This window comes from Lycorma delicatula, chromosome 6 (genome assembly GCF_047948215.1).
Source record: "Lycorma delicatula isolate Av1 chromosome 6, ASM4794821v1, whole genome shotgun sequence".
NCBI lineage: Eukaryota > Metazoa > Arthropoda > Insecta > Hemiptera > Fulgoridae > Lycorma > Lycorma delicatula.
The window spans coordinates 140,687,324-140,706,285 of NC_134460.1; the positions used below are offsets into that span (position 1 = coordinate 140,687,324).

General features: G+C 29.8%; 2 protein-coding genes across 2 annotated transcripts in view; one reads left to right on the forward strand and one right to left on the reverse strand.

Annotated features, from left to right (window-relative positions):
- LOC142326944 (dynein axonemal intermediate chain 2-like) overlaps window positions 1-8,244 on the reverse strand; it is a 32,629-nt gene extending 24,385 nt beyond the window's left edge. Inside the window, exons 1-2 of the mRNA XM_075369674.1 lie at window positions 7,971-8,244; window positions 6,006-6,259 (exon numbers count right to left, since the gene is read on the reverse strand). Of these exons, the coding sequence (XP_075225789.1) occupies window positions 6,006-6,259; window positions 7,971-8,244 (528 nt within the window). The remainder of the gene's footprint in view (window positions 1-6,005; window positions 6,260-7,970) is intronic.
- A 590-nt stretch (window positions 8,245-8,834) lies between these two features.
- Window positions 8,835-18,958, forward strand: LOC142326945 (uncharacterized). The gene is made up of 5 exons (XM_075369675.1): window positions 8,835-8,956; window positions 13,802-13,964; window positions 15,304-15,444; window positions 16,711-16,930; window positions 18,711-18,958. Exons 1-5 carry the CDS (start codon window positions 8,835-8,837, stop codon window positions 18,956-18,958), a joined length of 894 nt encoding a protein of 297 aa, XP_075225790.1.
- Window positions 18,959-18,962: the final 4 nt, after the last annotated feature.

The following is an 18,962-nucleotide window of genomic DNA, read 5'->3' on the forward strand; positions in this document are numbered from 1 at the left end:
TACTAGAATTAACAATAAATAAAAACAATTAATATTTAATCGAATTGAACGTAAAATGAACGACATAAAAACAAACACAAAATTACAACATCGATTTTCTGTCATAATTCGGCAAATGTAATTTATTTTTCAATCCGTTATTATCTCCATAAATAGAAGTTTTATCAAAATTAAATTTATCAAAATTTATGTTTTATCAAAAACCATAAACATGCTTTTGTGATAAACGTGGCCGCCATTTTGTATGTTTCAATAAGTTAACTTTAATTGAAACTGTTTTGAAACATTTGAGACAACAAAAGTTTAAGCTCTCTTATTAACACAAATTTTATTTGTATGTTTTTTCTTTTTTTATATAACAATCATGGGCGTGCACAACTGTAATGTCAAAGATTGCTTGTTTTATCCGACTTAATGTAATCACATGATAATTTCATTTTTGTTTTTATTTATTTACATAAGTTTTGTTAAATTTAGTTAATAATTCTTATTATCGTATTCTTTAACATATTATTTCATTAATTTGGTATGTATATGATGAATGACATAACTTTAAAGTTGCGTTCTTTTCTGTCACCTATTTTTTTAAATAACCTTTGAATCTGCTATTAGATTTTTTATTAAATAAATTTTGTTAGAGTAAATGTTACATTTAAAAATACATTATATTATAATATTCTTATCATTATCTAGATCTGTGGTTCTCAATCTAGGGGGTGCCCCCCTGAGGGGCGTAGAAGAATTTCAAGGAAGACGTGAGTGTATTTAAAAAAAAAGATAAAAAAGTAAAACTATAATTTATTCAGTTTTGTGGTCGCATTTATAATTTCAAAGTTATCGTAGTTTTCTGTACGTTGTACACGAACACACGATTATTACAATAATCGTAGGCCTACTCCAGCTTCTTATGTACCAGTGTCGTCAGTCGTGTAATTCGTCTCTGCGTGTGAGCCGCCATTTTTGTTGTGATTCTTGACGCCTTTTTTTTCCTGTTTAGCCACTAAACTAACCCGGTGGGTTGATTCTTGACGCCTTTGTTTTAAACAAATTAAAAAGATAGAGTGACAGTTGGTGTCTTGTTATAGTATGACTGAAAATGGCTAAATCACTACAAAAGAAAAGATTATATAGTGAAGACTCTGTTAAATACAGATTTATCTTCATTGAGAAAAACTGCAGTCATATACCTCAGTGTGTTATTTGCCATGTTGTTCTGAGTAATGATGCAATGCGGCCTGCACGTTTGGAACGATATTTGACTACAAATCATTCTGCTCTGACAAGCCTACTGACTTTTTAATTTTCAAGAAAAACTGTCTTAAACGCATGAAACTTGATTCCATTGGAAGTTTTCTAATGGAAAATAATAAAGCTGTTGAAGCTTCTTTCAAAATTGCCTTGTTGATAGCAAAAGACAAGAAATCTCATACTAATAACACATAATTGGTGAGTCACTAATAAAACCTTGTATACTTGCTGCTTGTTGTACTACACTCTGAAGACAGCTGTAATAAAGTTGCAAAAATTTCTCTGTCAAACGACACAGTAAAACGCAGAATTGACTAAATTGCTCTGGATTTAAAAAATCAAGTAGTAAAGGGCTCCCCATTCATCTCTTTGAAGTGTGATTAAACAACCGACATTTCAAAACACGCAGTTATTGTTTTACTGCAGATTTGTTGAAAGAAAACTGTTGGGTAAAGTTAACAAAAAACACAGCTCGTATTTTCCAAAAGAAATTGGACTTTAATTGAGAAAGAAAACAACTTTACTTATGTTGAATCATAACCTTAAAAACTAAAAAGAAATTATGAAAATAACATAATTTAATGATACATTAAAATATCAAATGAAATCAGCATATGAACAATGATGTTAAATGAAAAAAAAAAAAAAACAAAAAAACATGAATATACACTTTTAAATACAGATTTTGACAAAGCCTGAAAAACAAGAGAACATGAAACACCTCAATTTTAATTGTAAATTTAGAAAAACATAATATCAATAGAAAAATGTAACTGTCAAACAGTTATACTACTGACATATACTATAATGTGAGAAATAGCAATGAACGGATGTCATTAATTTAGATAAACGAATTACAATAAATCTTAATTAGCACTGGCCTTTTCTGAAATTAAGAGCATCAACAAACTTAACGTTGAATAATTAATACATGTAATTCTAGTTTAGTGTAGAAAAAAGGCCACAATGATATTTTAGTACAAAAAGAGTTAATAACAATAATTAAATTGAGATAAGTATACATAAAAATAAAGTGTTAATTACAATATAATAGCATTGAAATTAATTGTAGAGTTAATTATCATAACTACAGAATTGAAATTAATAAAGCACGTGAAATAGGTTGCAGCTGAACAATGACAACCTTATGTAAGTAACCTGTCGTGAATGTACTTGTTGTGAAAAGTGAAATTGAAAACTTGAAAGGCATAGATATGATGAACTGAATGTTCCTCAAATTTTAATGATAACATAACGGTTTAACGTAACAAGTAATGAAAAACTGAACTTGCCTGTAGCACACAAATATTTGTAAGCGAGGAACTCGTGAATGAAGGTAAAACGAATACATACAGTAAATTCCTGGGCGTAGTCCGCCGTGTTGTATCAGGAATACAGTGGTGAGAATGTGGCTTCGAGGTTGAGCAAGACTGGGCGTCTGAAATGTGTAGCAACGAGTTTGAAGAAATTCTGCTTCGCTGAAATTGTAATAAGAAGCTGGAGAAAATTCGGCGTCGACAGAATTGACAACTTGTAATGATTGAAGCATTTTCCACAGAGAAGTAATGTAGAATTTGAAGAATAACTTAACGAAGAAACGAGGCTGGACGAACATAGAAAACTGTGAAATCACGAAAAACTGACGAGTAGAATTAGAAAATATTTTAACAGAGAAATACTGCAACGTTTATAAGTGCGAAGACGACGAAAGTATTAACATTAAGCGAAAGAAAGAAAACATCGAAGCCTGGCCCTCTAAGAGGACCAGGATCCGCAGAACGTGAAAGTCCGAACTAGAATGAATAAAGGCTGGCGTGGTGAGAAGTAGTGGAAGCGAACAAAGCAATGGATAGAAGAGTGTGTGTGTGTTGACAACAAGAGTAGTGTCTTATTGTTAGTATGAGAACGATTAGAGAAACGGTATGGAATTCGGGAACGAAGACATAACAAAAATAATTTAAGCGAGCAGTTCACTAAAGAACTACGTAAGACTGATAAAAATAATTTCTGAATACGCAAGTTGAAGAAATGACATCAGGACAGACAAAGAGAAATAGACTTCTAGGAACTATGACAATATTGAAATTGGTTGAGAATAAAAAACACTAAGCCTAATATATACATTAAGACTAAACAGCAATGAAATAATGCGTGATATAAATAAGCTAACATCAATACGATGATGCAATAGTCAGACAAGCTGGAGCCTGAGAGAAATTGATATCGAAAATAAATCCAAATAACCTATTTAAAAATACACATAGATAAGCCTTACAAAAAAGCAAAATAAATTACCAGGCCTGTAAACTACAAGACTCGACCATAACCTTGAATTCATTGGAATAAAACGACTTTACGCCAATGGCGTAAACAAAAACAATTCTTTGAGAAAGTATTGTTTTCAATATCTCTTGAAACGATAACTAAAGCTGTTGATGTATTTTATACTCTTCATACTTTTTTGGGAGACCTTTCTTGAGATAAAGTTATTGGAATGTGTACTGATGGAGCCCAAGCCATGACAGATTGCCTACTGGGATTTATAGAATTGCCTAAGAAAAAGAACCCTAAAATAATTGGTTCTCAATGTGTCAGTCGCAGTCAAGCTTTAGCTTGTCAGAGTCTACCTGAATCAATCAACGCTGCTTTAAACATAACAATTAACACAGGAAATCATGTCAAATCTAGTGCTTTGAATACTAGACTCTTTGAGGCATTGTCAAGAATTGAAAAGTGACCAAGAAACTCTTTTTTTCACACAGAAGTTTGTTGGCTGTCCAAAGGTAATATGCTTACTAGATTACTTAACTTAAAATCAAAAGTTGAAATTTTATGATGATTTCAAGACAAGAAGATCTCTGTACAAGTTTACAGATGATAAATTTATCTTTTACTTGGCATATTTATCAGACATTTTTGAAGCTACAAGGTCAGAAAAATATTCTGGAGACTTATGATGCAGTTATGCATTTCATAGAAAAGATAGCTCTTTGGTAACGCAGCCTTCAAAGTTCAAAGCCAAACTTTTCATCCTTTCCAAGATTGAATTACCTCCTCGATGATACAAAAAATCTTCCATTACACCTAATAAATGAATTGAAGGGCATTTGGTAGCACTGAAAAATGAAATTGGAGATTATTTTCCAGATGTTAGTTAGGAGAACTGGGAGGAGTTTAAGTTGACAAGAGATCACTTTAAAATCGATGTCTGTATACTTCCTGATCATATTCAGGAACAGGCAATCGATCTAAAATGTGTTTCTCAAGCAAACATGGATGTTGAAGATTTTTGGTTATTTTTTTTCATGTTTACCCATATTTTGCTTTGGAAGCTGTGAAGTTGTTAGTACAGTTTTCATCCACATATATCTGTGAATCTGGATTTTATACATTAGCATACATAATCAAAATATCGAGCAAGGCTGGACGTCGAAAGTGACCTGAGGTGTGCTTTGTCACAGTTACAACCAAATATTCAAAAACTTGTCAAGAACAAACAGTGCCAGCCCTCTCATTAATGTTGCAAATGTGTCTGATATTACATGCATAATGATGTATGTAGATCATAGATTACCTCAAATACTTTTTTTATTTAGTTCTACGATTCTTTGATTTCAAAAATTAATCAAATTGTATATTAATAGTAATAAGTTGAAAATAAATAAATCTGAAATTTAATTTAATAACCAGCTTCAGCTAACCAAACTTAACTTAACCAGCTTCAGTTTCATATTCCGATAGACCACATATGGTGGTGGGGAGGCATGACCTCACATCAGTGTTCAAAGGGGGCACAGAGCCTGAAAGGTTGAGAACAGCTGATCTAGATCAATTTTAGTCATGTTAATTTATTAATTCTATGAAGTGTATAATTTATTATTATGTTTATTATTTCATAAACATAACATTATTTATTTATTTAGCGTACGGCACCAAGACACAACACCAGTTACAGTAAAAAATTACAAACAAACATTTAACAAATTAAAATAAGCTTGGACCTTCAGTCTGAATTTGCCACATAACATTTTTTTATGAGCATAGATAATAATGGACGTTGTAATAATTTTGACAGAAACATAAGGATTAATTTAACCATAACATAACTAATCAACATTAAATATTTTAAATTAGTTAACTTATACAATGATAAAATTTATTATAAAACCAACATACCATTATCCACAAAAAATCAAATCCCCCTCAGTCACTTAAAAACTTATTGTGTAGTATGGTAAAAAAATTATGAAATGCAAAAAAAAAACACATAATAATGAAACAGAATTAATAAAAGAATTAAATTTATTGCAAAACTGCAACAGATGTAATTACATATTAAGAAACATAAACCCAAGAGACATTTAAAATTTATATTCTTAAGTAAATTATGTGCATAAATCTCCTATAAGAAAGTATATTCTCCTAAGCTTCTGTCATATTTTTCTACTATTCAATAATTGTGCAGCCATAGTAGACAATCCCTTGACAGTGTACTAACGTACGATTACGTATGTATTCGATTACATATGTATAATCGAACATTACGATAACGTAATGTGCGATTACATTTTTTTTTTGAAGAAATGATTTTTTATGAACATTTATTCTAATAAAATAAGAATTTATCATTAAAGTAAGAATATTCACAAAAAAACTTTTACTGCTGAGGTGTATTAATTAGATAATTCAAAAATAAATTTTAACTACAGCACACTTAAATAACTATAAATTAATGTAATAAAATAATTTTAAAAAACCTGTCCATCAACTGATGCAGAGAAGAACTCTGTTCCAGACTTTAAGTTGATCCATAAAACACTTGACACAGGATCACGATGGCTAGCATATAGTGAACTTAATTCGACTGGTTCTGACCCACGTCTTGGATCCCAAAATGCTACTTGCCCATTATATAACCCACTCACTAAACTGTTTGAGTCCTTAGGATTATATTCTAAGCTAGCTATAAATACTGGTGGTTGTAACGTTAAAAGTGGTTTATTTGGGTTTTCTGAAACATTAAAATATTTTGATTTTGGTCTTCATACATACTCTCTAAAACTGTTATTTATTTAATGTCTTATATACATATAATTGTTAATATTTGATCGTTAAACATTAGGTAACTCAAGTTACCTTCTAAAACCTTGTGGACATGTAAATACTTACAAGAACACCAAAGAAGAAAGTAGCAATGGACTTGACTATTAAATGGTCAGTTAACTATCTATTTACATCATATACTGCTGACCTACAGGAGAAGAATTTTTTGAGGAAGGGCATGAAGCCTACTAAAATCTAGTAAAACCTAGGGTAAATGATAATTTTTTGAGGAGCAAATTTTCTTTGATAATATTATTCATCAAGAACATGACATTTTTTATTACAATATTACAAAACCATATTTTACATATATTATATATTACTCATATTTTGTCTTGTATTAGTATGACAAACATAATGGAAATATCCGTAATCACACAGAACAAACTTCTGAACAAATATGGTTAGTCAAATTTATATTAAGTTCACCTGAAAAGACGCCAGAATGAGTCAAGCTGTTTATTTATCACCATTACAATATAACAATTCAGGAATAATCAATGATGAGAGAAACACAAAAAAGGATCTTCAAATTAAAAGGAATCATAGAAGAAATTTAAAAGAATCTTTTTTAGGTAGATTTCATAAGAAAGTTACCTATTGTAATGGGTACCATGACTCAACTTCTGGAAAATTTCAACATATTTTTGCGTTTCACATCCCCAAAACCATTGTCAGTTACTATATATATATATATATATAAATACTTCACTTTCTTGTGGACATGATAACTGCCGTATTCTTGTGCCAATCACTTTTAAATTGATACATAAAATATGACGACCCAAAATCTTGGTTGAGTTTGTTAATGGGCAAAATTGAACCGTGGAGGTGGAAATGGAAGGCTTTTTAGAAAAAAAATATCACTATAACTTTCTTATTAAGTAAAATATCGAATTCGTTTAAAGATCTTACTATTCTTTGGATAAGGGCCTAAAACTTATCTAAGTAAAGTTTTTTGATATTTATGTATTTTTTTTAAATGGTTAGGTAATCCATTTAGTAAGTGGTCAAATACTACAGGGTTCAACAATTAATTTGGCGTTTGTTTTATTTTATAATAAATATTAATATTGTATAATGTTCTTTTGTAAATAGATTAGTATTGGTTGATGTATAATTTCATTAAATATATTATTTTTTAAATTTGGGTTTTTTAATTTTTCTATTGTTTGAAAAATTTGAGTTAGATTTTATATGTTACATAATATTTACTTGGTTATTATTTTATTTTTAAATATTCTGATTTCATGAAGTGTTTACTACAGCACATTTTTTTGCTGTAAAACACAATACATTTTTGTTGAGCTTCTGTTCAAATTATTATTAGGTAAGTGTGTGTGCACATGCGTGCGTGTGTATGGTAGAATAGATTCTATGTGAGTAATAAAAATAGTTTTATCTGTCATTGAAAATTTTCTCAAGTCATATTTTTAAAGATAAATTTGTTTGATAAAATTGTGTGTTTGAAAAGTTGGTCCAGTTGAGACAATATCATTAAATGAGTAAGTTTGTCATTATATCAAGTATCAATAATTATTATCTCTTTTTTTAGTGTTATTTTCATATTTATTCTTAATAAAGTAACCAATAGGCAGTTCAGTAACTTTCAATCTTACCAACTTCCCATATATACGAATTTGAGCTACAGTCAGTTGTAGGGCGCTGGAATTCTGTATTGCAATGTGTTACAGCAATTTTTATACCACCATCAGGAGACCATGATAAATTTTGTACTGATCTTTTAACTGATGTTGGATCTCTAAACACATTTACTGTTCTTGATGTTGTTCTTTCAACCAATGAAGATTGCTCACCATCCACGAAGTACAACTCATAAATATTTACTGCATTATTCTGAAATATGCAGTGTTCCATTGGCTGAAAAATCATATTGTTATCAATTGTTTTGTATTTATAGGAAAGAATTTGTATAATTACTTAAATGACACTATTAATTTAAAGTTTAATTTTAATAACTATATAAGACTAAAAAACGTATTTTTTTTAATTATGTGCTTTGGTTGGTTATCCAATTTTATCCTTTGGTAATTAAAGGAAATTTTAACAAACAAATTAAAAACTGATAAATCAATTATTGAACCATATCTAATATACTGAGTAAGACAAGAAAAATGCACCTTCCTTTTAGTGTGGTGATTTTATTTTCATCATGCTTAGTTTTTTTTTTAGGAAATAGATCTTTGAAGTGCAAATAGAGATGAAGGAAATTTTAATTTATCAGAAACTTATTAAGTAGAAAATAATATTTACATAAAAAAAAAATTCTGTTCAATGAACAGTCGTTTTTAAGTGAGTTGCACTCAGTTATTCTGGAATGAGAATTTGTTTTAATGATTATTTTATGCAGTAAACCATTAGAAATTGAAAAGATCAAAATAATATGAGACAAATGATGACTACATATGTGCAAGAAAACCTATACACAATTTTAGAAGACTGATTTTAGGAAGCTGTTTGAAATGGGTACTGAAAGGGAGCAAAAGAGAAAAAAAGAAGATCTTATTGAAATTTGTCCTAGCAGAATAAGATTTAAATTCCTACTTCTTCCTCGTCTACCAATCCACCATCTCCTTCAAACTTTGTGATAGTGATCCATTCTGTTTGTACAAAACCTGCAGAACAAACGGCTGAAGCATGTTTAGGTAGTTGGTAGCCATTATTATTTTTCTCTGCAAAGAAAATATCTTACAAGAAGGTCCTGTAGGAAAAATGTTTCTATAACTGAATCTATCAAAACTTAATGTTCTCAGAAACTGTCTCTATACTCTCAGGTATTATAGTCAACACAATTCAAGCAGCTGTTTATGTAGAAAGTTGCCATCTGTGAAAATGGTTTTTTAGTTTTCATCACCTGTCAATATTGATATTGCCAAAAAATGATTTCCCTAGTACTACAGTTGTTAAATATTATGATTTTTTTTTTTTTAGTAACTATATAATGTACATTAAGATGACTGTATGCTTCTATAGATTACACAGTAATCTATATAAAATGATACAACTCAGTTAGCGGTAAATGATATTTTGAAAAAAACAAAATTGTAGTTGGTGTACATAATTTTTTCAAACTGAAAATTAAAGTGGTATACAAGTGGATTATTGAATAAAAGTGCTTCAGAGGATGATTTCAAATAAATATTTTTTAAATGGTTCTCTTATAATAGCATTGCACAAGTATTTAACAAAACTATATAATTTAATGTAATCATGAAAACATAATAAAAATAATTAGATTTTATATCATGAGACTTATTTTAGGAAGCGATTTGAAATGGTTACTGAAAGGGAGCAAAAGAGAAAAAAAATGAAGATCTTATTGAAATGTGTCCTAGCAGAATAAGATTGTTTAAATTCCTACTTCTTCCTCCTCTACCAATCCACCATATCCTACAAACTGTGTGATAGTGATCCATTATGTTTGTACAAAACCTGCAGAACAAACGGCTGAAGCATGTTTAGGTAGTTGGTAGCCATTATTATTTTTCTCTGCAAAGAAAATGTCTTACAAGAAGGTCCTGTAGGAAAAATGTATCTATAACGGAATCTACCGAAACTTAATGTTCTCAGAAACTGTCTCTATACTCTCAGGTATTATAGTCAAGACAATTCAAGCAGCTGTTTATGTAGAAAGTTGCCATCTGTGAAAATGGTTTTTTAGTTTTCATCACCTGTCTTGCCTAGCATATCAGATGAGTTAAATTTTGTGTCTTGGATGAAGTTTGCATGTGTGTAATTGTAATCTTTTCCACATAACTTAATGTGCAATGGAATTAGGAATATTTAGATTTGTAATGTGGAAAATGACTGGGTGTCTTTGGGCTCCTAATGCGACTGTCAATTACTCTATGTACATCTATCTAAACTTATGCTGAATAGTAACAACAGAGATGGATTCAGTGATCAATAAGAAAAATTGCACTTGTCTTGCACAGTGTTGTCATATGACAATATTGCTGAAATGTATATTGATATTGCCAAAAAATGATTTCCCTAGTATTACAGTTGTTAAATACTATGATTTTTTTTTTTAGTAACTATATAATGTACATTAAGATGACTGTATGCTTCTATAGATTACACAGTAATAGATATAGCTATACTAGTTTCAGCTGTAACTGTGTTACATTATAGAATACAGAATTCTGTTTTTTGCCTTGGCTGCAGATTTAAACAACAAAGAACAACTATCAGATTAACATCATTACTTTATTTTTTTCTGGTGTAAAATAAATTATAATTGTATATAAAAATAGGGTACTGTTTACAGTATTTTTAACATACACACACGCACACACACACCACATACATAGATACATATATATAAAAATATAAAAGTGTGTGTGTGCGTGCATGCGCATGCACAGAAAAAAGTGAGTGTCTCACTCTTTTCTCTATAAAATCACACTATAATTCTTCCATTATAATATTTATATTCAATAGATTTGTTAGTGTAATTTAATCAAAATTGTCTGCAATGTGAGGTTCTTCTAGTACGCTGATGCAGTTTTATCTCATCATTAGTGTTTATTTTTTTCATGATATAACATTGTAATCATCACCATTTCTTTGACTGATAGTTTAATAATATATTTATTCCCACGACCATGTATTAGGTTAGTTCATACTAATTTTTAGGTATTTTTATATTCTTTATTATTAGTTAAAAGTTACGGATTTATTTTAATATTAACAGTAGTTAAATTCACAAATTATGACTTATAGTTTTTCTTGCCTTATTATCTTATTTTCTTGCCTTATTAATAACTGACTTATTTATAAATGACTTATTTTCTTGCCTTATTAATATTTAATAAGGTGTTCTATTTACATCACAATGTTTGTATGACTAAATTAAAATGGAAAGTCGTAAATATGAAATACATGAGATTTTGGACAATGGTTTGTAATAAGTGATATTTTAATTTAAAAATAATTTTAATAATAGAGATTATAAAATTGTCTGCTGCTTGATATGAAAAACATGTCTGCTAGGAAGATGACAGTGGAAGTTATAGTTCTAGAAAAAAGGGTTTAAGTTAAAAATTGTTTTAAAACAATTACATTTCAGTTAAAATATTCAACATGAAAATATATTTTATTTATTAGTTCAGGGGTTTTGAAATTCTATTAGTAATAGTATTAAGTAAATAAAGGATTAAGTTGTAGTATTTACTTTTTTTTCTTTACTCATGATTAATGGCAAGTTATTAAATAATTCACTATATAGTCTTGATCTTGTGTACTTTGTCATCCTCCAGATTCTGGTAACAGTATTGGTTTGTTTTTATGAAGGAAAGTTGTAGATGAATGATGCCTGATTGTATTCAAATTCTGATCTGATTTATGATCTTGAGGATCTTTTCAGCAAGACAAAAGCAATCTCTCTTCAGATGGTAAAAAACAATGGTAGAGGTACTGGGGGATCAATTAGTGTTAGCTTTCTGGGTTCCAGATTACATTTCAATCTTGGTTTGATTTTTTTAATGGTCTGTTTTTCTATTCACCTCATACCTTAATAAAATATGGATTTGAAGCAATTACTAGTTCATAATAATAGTAAAATTAACCATTGCCAGAAGAAATGTTAATTTTAAAGTATAATAAAACCAAGTAGATAAACATAAGAGAAGGAAATATAATGGTGGAAAATAAAGCAGAAATATAAATGCAGCAGAAAGATTCCAGAAATAAGTAAAAAACTTTTTAAAATGTTTTTATGGAATGCAGTATTTTATGGTAGCACAGGGGGGCAGTAATAAATGCTAGAAGAAAAATTTTAACAGGAGAATGTTTAAAAGTAGAAGTTTGATGTAAAAGAGTTAAAACAGAATTACAACATCATTAAGGTATCCAATGTCATTATTTAGTATGTCAATAAATGCATTGAATTTTCAGCAGTGCACTTAAAAAAATTAGCAGCAGTAATTTCTACTAGCTTTTAACATAAAACTTTTGAATGATCCATAACTTTTAAAATAATAAGTTTATTTTGTATGAGACCCATTATCTTTTTAATTTGCTGGTTGGGATATGTTGTTGGAATCATTATCTTCTGATACTGTAATTGCTGCAGGATTTGAGTTTAAAACTTAAGTAAAGTATTTATTAAATAAGGAGTTCATAGTTTACTATTTTCTAGTTTTTAAATATGCATACAAAATTTTTATTTATTAGTTGTAATATACATACAAAAATATATATCTAAAATTCTCAATATCAAACTTTTGGAAATTTTTTGTTTGAAATTACATTGCAAGATAGCGGGGCATCTAGTGAAAGTTTATCAAATACAGTGATATTCAGTAAACTTGTTTATTAATTAATTGGCTCTATGGCTGCTGGCATTTTGTCCTTATTTCACAGCCTTCAAATTCCAGTACAGTATTTCCTGAAGTACTTTTGCAGCATCTGGAACACAACCAGGAGAAACAGTCTAAACCTGCCGGGTTGGTCTAGTGGTGAACACGTCTTTCCAAATAAATGATTTGGAAGTCGAGAGTTCAGGCGTTCAAGTCCTAGTAAAGGCAGTTACTTATATATGGATTTGAGTACTAGATTGTGGATACCGGTGTCTTTGGTGATTGGGATTCAATTAATCACACATCTCAGGAATGGTAGAACTGAGACTGTACAAGACCACAGTTCATTTACACTTGTACATATCATCCTCTGAAGTAATACCTGAACTGTAATTCCCAGATGCTAAACAGGAAAAAAAAAAGGTGAAACAGTCTGGTTGGTAAGGGATGCCATTCACAATCTTACCCAAGATTTTCAGTTATCGCTTCAATTTATAATCATATATTACTTTTATACTTTTTAGCACCATAAATAGCGATTTTTCTTTTTACCATCTTTTTCCCTTTATCGTCTTGAAGATAAGTTGAAAAGTTTTGGCTGATATGGCCAACTTTCTTGTGTACTAGACTAAACTGATTTATCCATTATTTTGGTATCCATTAACTTTGTACACCTCATTGAGTTTACTCTGTTTGGTTAAAGGTGTTGGTTTATTTTTTTAATTTTGTGTTTTTAATATTATTTTAAAATTTTATTTTTCCAAAATTACCTAAATAGTTGGTGCGTGTGAATATGTGTTTTACACACGTAGTTTTCTGTTTTACATTAATGTTGTATAGGTATATTTATGATTTGTAAAGTTAAAAATAAAATCTATTAAAATGAGAAAATATTTTTTTTTTTTTCAGGACGCACATAAAGGTATGTAAATGTCACTAAAAAGTACTAACATTATTTCATCAAAATATATTTTCTCATTTTATAGATTTTTTTTTACATTAACATTACCTTTATATGCTTCTTGAAAAAAAATACATTGTGCAAACATAACGTAAGGTGTACATTAAAAATTTGCCAATATTCTTTATATTTCTTTTGTCCTTTACTGAATTATTAAATCATTTAGATTGTTAAAATCTATTTGGAATCTTTTACAGGAGATAAAACAGATTGAGTTAGAAGAGAATCTTAATGCTGGTTTAGATGAGGAAATGGAAGTATCTGATGCTGAAGAAGAAACACCACGAAAGAAAACTAAAAAAGAAAATGATAGTGTTGTTTCGCTTAAAGTAAGTATTATGTAGTATAGTATTGTATAAAGTAACTATTGTTTGAAAATTATGGTACAGCTAATGCATGAGGTTAATGAAAAGTAATAGTGACAACAGATTTTTTTAATAATGTTCTTTATTCTAGAGAAATAGGTCCTGTGTATATGTGACTTTACTTACTAGATGCATTCTATCTTTCAAGAGCACAGATCTGTGATAGGCCATACTAACATATCTTAATGGTGTATGTGTGTGTGGGGGTGGGTGTGGGTATGTGTATGTGTATGTGTGTGTATGTGTGATTCTAGATACCATTCTTTATTAATCCCAAATTTAATTATCTGGATGAGTGGATTGGATGAATAAAGAAATTATGCTGCAGTTCCTGCAATATTAATCAGACAGCAAAATCTGGAATGAGTTTATACAAGTAGTATTGCTCTAAAATAGCAGAGGAATACTTCAAAACTATTAAAAAAAAGGAAATAACAGTTTTTAAGCATGTGTAGCAAGATTGCTTCTCTATTTTCATGTTAGTACTACAGAATAACTTTCACACGTTACAAGTATGTATAATAGACATATTTTTAAAAACATTAAAAGAATAATAAAAGCATTTTTTAATTCTTTTAATACGTTTAAGAAAACTTTTATTAATCCTCTTAGTGAATTTAACATAATTTAACTTTTCTTATGAGATCACTTAATCTTCCCAGATGTTTAGGCCTACAATATTTATAACTCTGAACATGGTATTTGACGTGAATACAGTTACTTAAGGAAAACAAAAAAAAAAAGAGTGAAAATGTTCCAGATCAAGAAGAAAGAGTACAACAGGAGAGGAAAATTTATTGTATCATTCAGCAGATTGATGATATTAATATTTACTCTTATTTTTTGCCTTTGAAGATTAGTTAAGATAAACAACAAATCAGTGTGCTCTTGGAAGACTTATTTTTTAGAGCTTACTGTTGAGAATTTATGCATAGTTTAGCCTATTTGTAGATTTACATCTTTCTTAGTTTGTTGTAAGGCTAATATTAAATATTATTCATAAAACACAAACTTTGTTGAAACAAAGAAAGTTTGTTTTCATGTATATTTAGCTTTTAATTGATTTTTAGTATAACTTAGAAGAGTGATGTAACTATATTATACATTTTTAGCAGGATAAGCAGTTTTCTATTTAAGTTTTATTTTATTTGAAAATAAAATATTATTTTGAGAATTTCCTACTGTTACTTCGTGGTTTTGAAAAAATTCTACAAAATCTAAGTTTAGAGTGACTTAATAACTGGAAGTCCTTACTAATAGTAGTCTCTGTTATAAAAGTGTTTAGGAATATGTGTTGTTTCAGGAAGAAAACGACAGTCTTCGATGTCAATTGGAAGCTTATAAGAATGAAGTGGATCTTGTGAGATCTGATCTTAGAGCTGAAATTGATCAAAAAGAAAAACAGTTAAAATTAGTACAACAAACATTACAAGGAATGCAACAGGTGAATAGTGTTTATTTGAGTAATATTTGTGTGGTGTATAGTATTTTTTACTTTGCAATATTGACCATTGGAGTGAACTGTACTTTTTGTTTTTTGCAAATTTTTTTTGTAACTTATCATAAATGTAAAACATTTTTATTTTTAAAAATGTTTTTTAATATCTTTCTTAATAACTTACTTTGCAGCAAAATTGACTAAGTGGGGTTAGAAAGGGTAAGTGCCTGGGCAGTGTTAGGGGCAGGTAAGTTGCAGGTGGCTCTGTTCTGTCAGTGACTATATTTCAGTAGCTAACATGGTTTGGGCCACATTGTGGCTCTGCCATGTGCCTGCATTTTGCAAACAGCCGATCTGTGATCACGATGCAAAGAGCTTTTGGTCTTGGGTTAGGCAGGTGGAGGAACTGGTAGCACACTAAGTGTGCTACCAGTTCTAATGGACATTGGTGGTTCTAGTGGACATGGTCACCCAATTTGAGCATTTGTTTAAACAAAAGGTGTTTAAACATTGCCCTCACACCTTACCAGAACTAAGGGAATGCATTATTGAAGAGGTTAACGCTATACCCCGCAATATGTATGAATGACCTGTACAAAGCTTTAGACATCATCTCCAGCAGTGTGTTGCAGCTAACACTCACTATCTTGGACAATATTTTCAAAACTTAATGGTCATTATGTGGTATGTATTGCTAATTTAGATAATAAAAACATGTTTTCTTTACATACCCCATTATTTTTTTATAACTCCTCATAACTGTTTAATCAGCTGCCGCAACTTGTATTACTGAAGATGTAGAGTTTTTCTAACTAATTATATGGCTCTGACCAGTGCCCCTGTCAACATCAGTGATGTAGTATAATCAATACTAACACTCATATCAATGCAATTATGAAACCCTTTAATTTTTAGTCAAATAATATAGATCTGGTTAATGTTTGTTTGTCAAATTTAGTATGGTTAATTGTGTTATTAAATGTATATAGCTTAGGTGTATTGAAATTAGGTGTACAGTTATACAAAGGTTACTAGGAAAGGTTTACAATATGATGGAATAGATCATCACAGGCAGTTACATGTTAGTGCATGTTTAGTCAGGTTCCAACCTGCACTGTAATTCTATCATTTGCTTTTTAGTTGTGTTATTGAATGTCATCATAGCTGAAAACTGAATACTGGAAATTTTGCTCTACTCTCTTGCACATGTTTTGTATTAATGTTTAGTAATATTTATTTTATTTAATTATAACAAATATATTTTGCTTTTAGCAATTAATTGAATCTAAAAAACGACAAACAGAAGATGAACTTAAAGTTGCAGAATTACAAGCACGACTGGAAAAAGAAAAAGGGTATAAAAAAGAAGAAAAAGTGGATGGTGATGATGATGTGACTTACATGGGTGAAAGTGGAGACATAGGTGATTCATTGTGTAGTCCTTCTGAAAGGATATTGATGTACCTGTCCGAGATAGATGCTAAACTTATAGGTAAACTTTCAATTGTTCATTATGCTAATATTATATATTCATAGTAAAAAGGGCAGGAAATATTTACTAAACTTTACATAAAAACAAACAAATGACAAAAAAACAAATGTTTTTATAGTTTTTCAGATATATTGATAATATGTAATTACTTTTACAGTTTATTATTTTTTAAAGTTATTTATAATGTGGTAGTCATTCATTAATATATCATGTCCAGTTGTAGAAGTTATTGATTGGTGTCTATTACATAATCAACTAATTAATTTTTAACATTGTTAGAAATGAATGTACATAATATTTGAGTGTGTATTAACTAAATAACGTAATTATTTAACTAAACATGCATTTTATGGATATTTTTAACTGTAACATGTTTCGCTGTAATATTACGCAGTCTAGTACTGCATCCAATGGATTTTGCCCCAATATTACGCATTCTGTCATGCCACCAGATTCTACACTCTAGCAACTGCAATTTGTACTAAATTGTTTTTTTCTCTATAATTTTTATTACACAATGAATAATAATAATGTCTGTAAGGAACAAAATGTTTCTAATTCTTTCTATTTTTACACCAGGTGTTTGTGCAATGTGTGAATTGTTTTTTTTAGGTTGTAATTATATTTTTTTTAAGTGTAATACATGCAGTTAAAGTTTAAGAGCACTATCGTCTGTCAGTTAACAAAATAATCCACACAGGGGTTATTAATCATCAACATAAACTGGTTAAAGGATTAATTGAACATGTAATATATAGATAAGTTATTCAGATAATAAAATTTGGATGTGTATTCTGAGCAGGCCAGTAACAAATTATTTTGTTTCTATCATTCTCACCTTAACCACATGATAATAATGTGTAGAATCTTACAAAGATGAACAAGCCATAAATAATTTTTATTAGTTGTAGAAAAGTACTTGATCCATTTAAGTGAGTTAAAGTTATATTTAACTCTATAATTGTTAATAGTACCTTAAAATATTTTGTAATTTTTCATTTTAATATTATAATACATTATTTTTCTGCCAAATCAGATTTCTAATCCTATATTTTCAGTTTGTTTACATGATTTGAAAACTAAGCATTTCCAGATCCTAGTTTGTGATGTCCTGAGATTCATTCAGTTACTTCGTGAAACTTTCAACAAGATCAGCAGGCAAAGGTGGTACTTGATCTTTAATGAAACCCCACAAGAAAAAATGTAGCGGGGTCAAATTTGTGGGGTAAGGGCCATCCAGTTGGACCTTCATGATCAATCCACTGACCTGCGAATAGAGTGTCAAAAAGTTCTTTGTAGTAAGTAAAAGTTCTAGCTGGTAGTGAGGTGGTCCCCACTGCCGTGATGATAGTAATAGCGCTCATTTTATTCATCATCGTGTAACTGAGGAATTAGAAAATTTTGAAGCATGTCCAGATAAACTCCACCATTTATGGTTGCCTCCTGGAAGAAGAATGGGCCATACAGAAGCAATCAAAAATATGCTCCTAAGTTTCATGAGGATTTTCCACACCCCATATTTCAGTAAACAAGTGCCTACACAAATGTCAACACAACAACACAATCACCTTTTTGGTTACTATTGATTATGCCAGTGGTAAATTCCTTGCCAAAGTGCCGGCTTTTTCTTGTGCACATTTTCACATGTTTAATGACACTTTTATAGTTAGTTTTCCTGGTCTGCTACTTTAGGGACAAATTATTATATAACTTAATTGTAATTCTACTGTCAGAGTGTGCTATATCACAAACTTTCAGAATGTTTTCTTGGTTTTTGTAGGCTGGCCAGACTTGGTGAGGGGGTCATTTTCGACTAATTTGCATCCATCATCAAGTGCAGGTGTTGATTACATCTGGTCGTATTTACATAAAATGGATTCTACAATAAAGCCAGGTGATGTTGAAATGCTCATGGGTCGATTTCCAACTGTGTTTCAACAACAACTTTATATAACTGTCTGTCATAAAACAACCTTATTAGGACAAAAGGACTTTCATTATTATTTAATGAAAAGTTTAATGAAATGAAACA

Bases quoted from the DNA above. Each gene is read 5' to 3' on its own strand.
- LOC142326945 (XM_075369675.1), top strand. From the start codon at position 8,835: ATGGGTACTGAAAGGGAGCAAAAGAGAAAAAAAGAAGATCTTATTGAA. The intron at 8,957-13,801 runs GTGATAGTGATC...TAAATCATTTAG, and splicing joins CACCATCTCCTTCAAACTTT to ATTGTTAAAATCTATTTGGA. The intron at 13,965-15,303 runs GTAAGTATTATG...GTGTTGTTTCAG, and splicing joins ATAGTGTTGTTTCGCTTAAA to GAAGAAAACGACAGTCTTCG.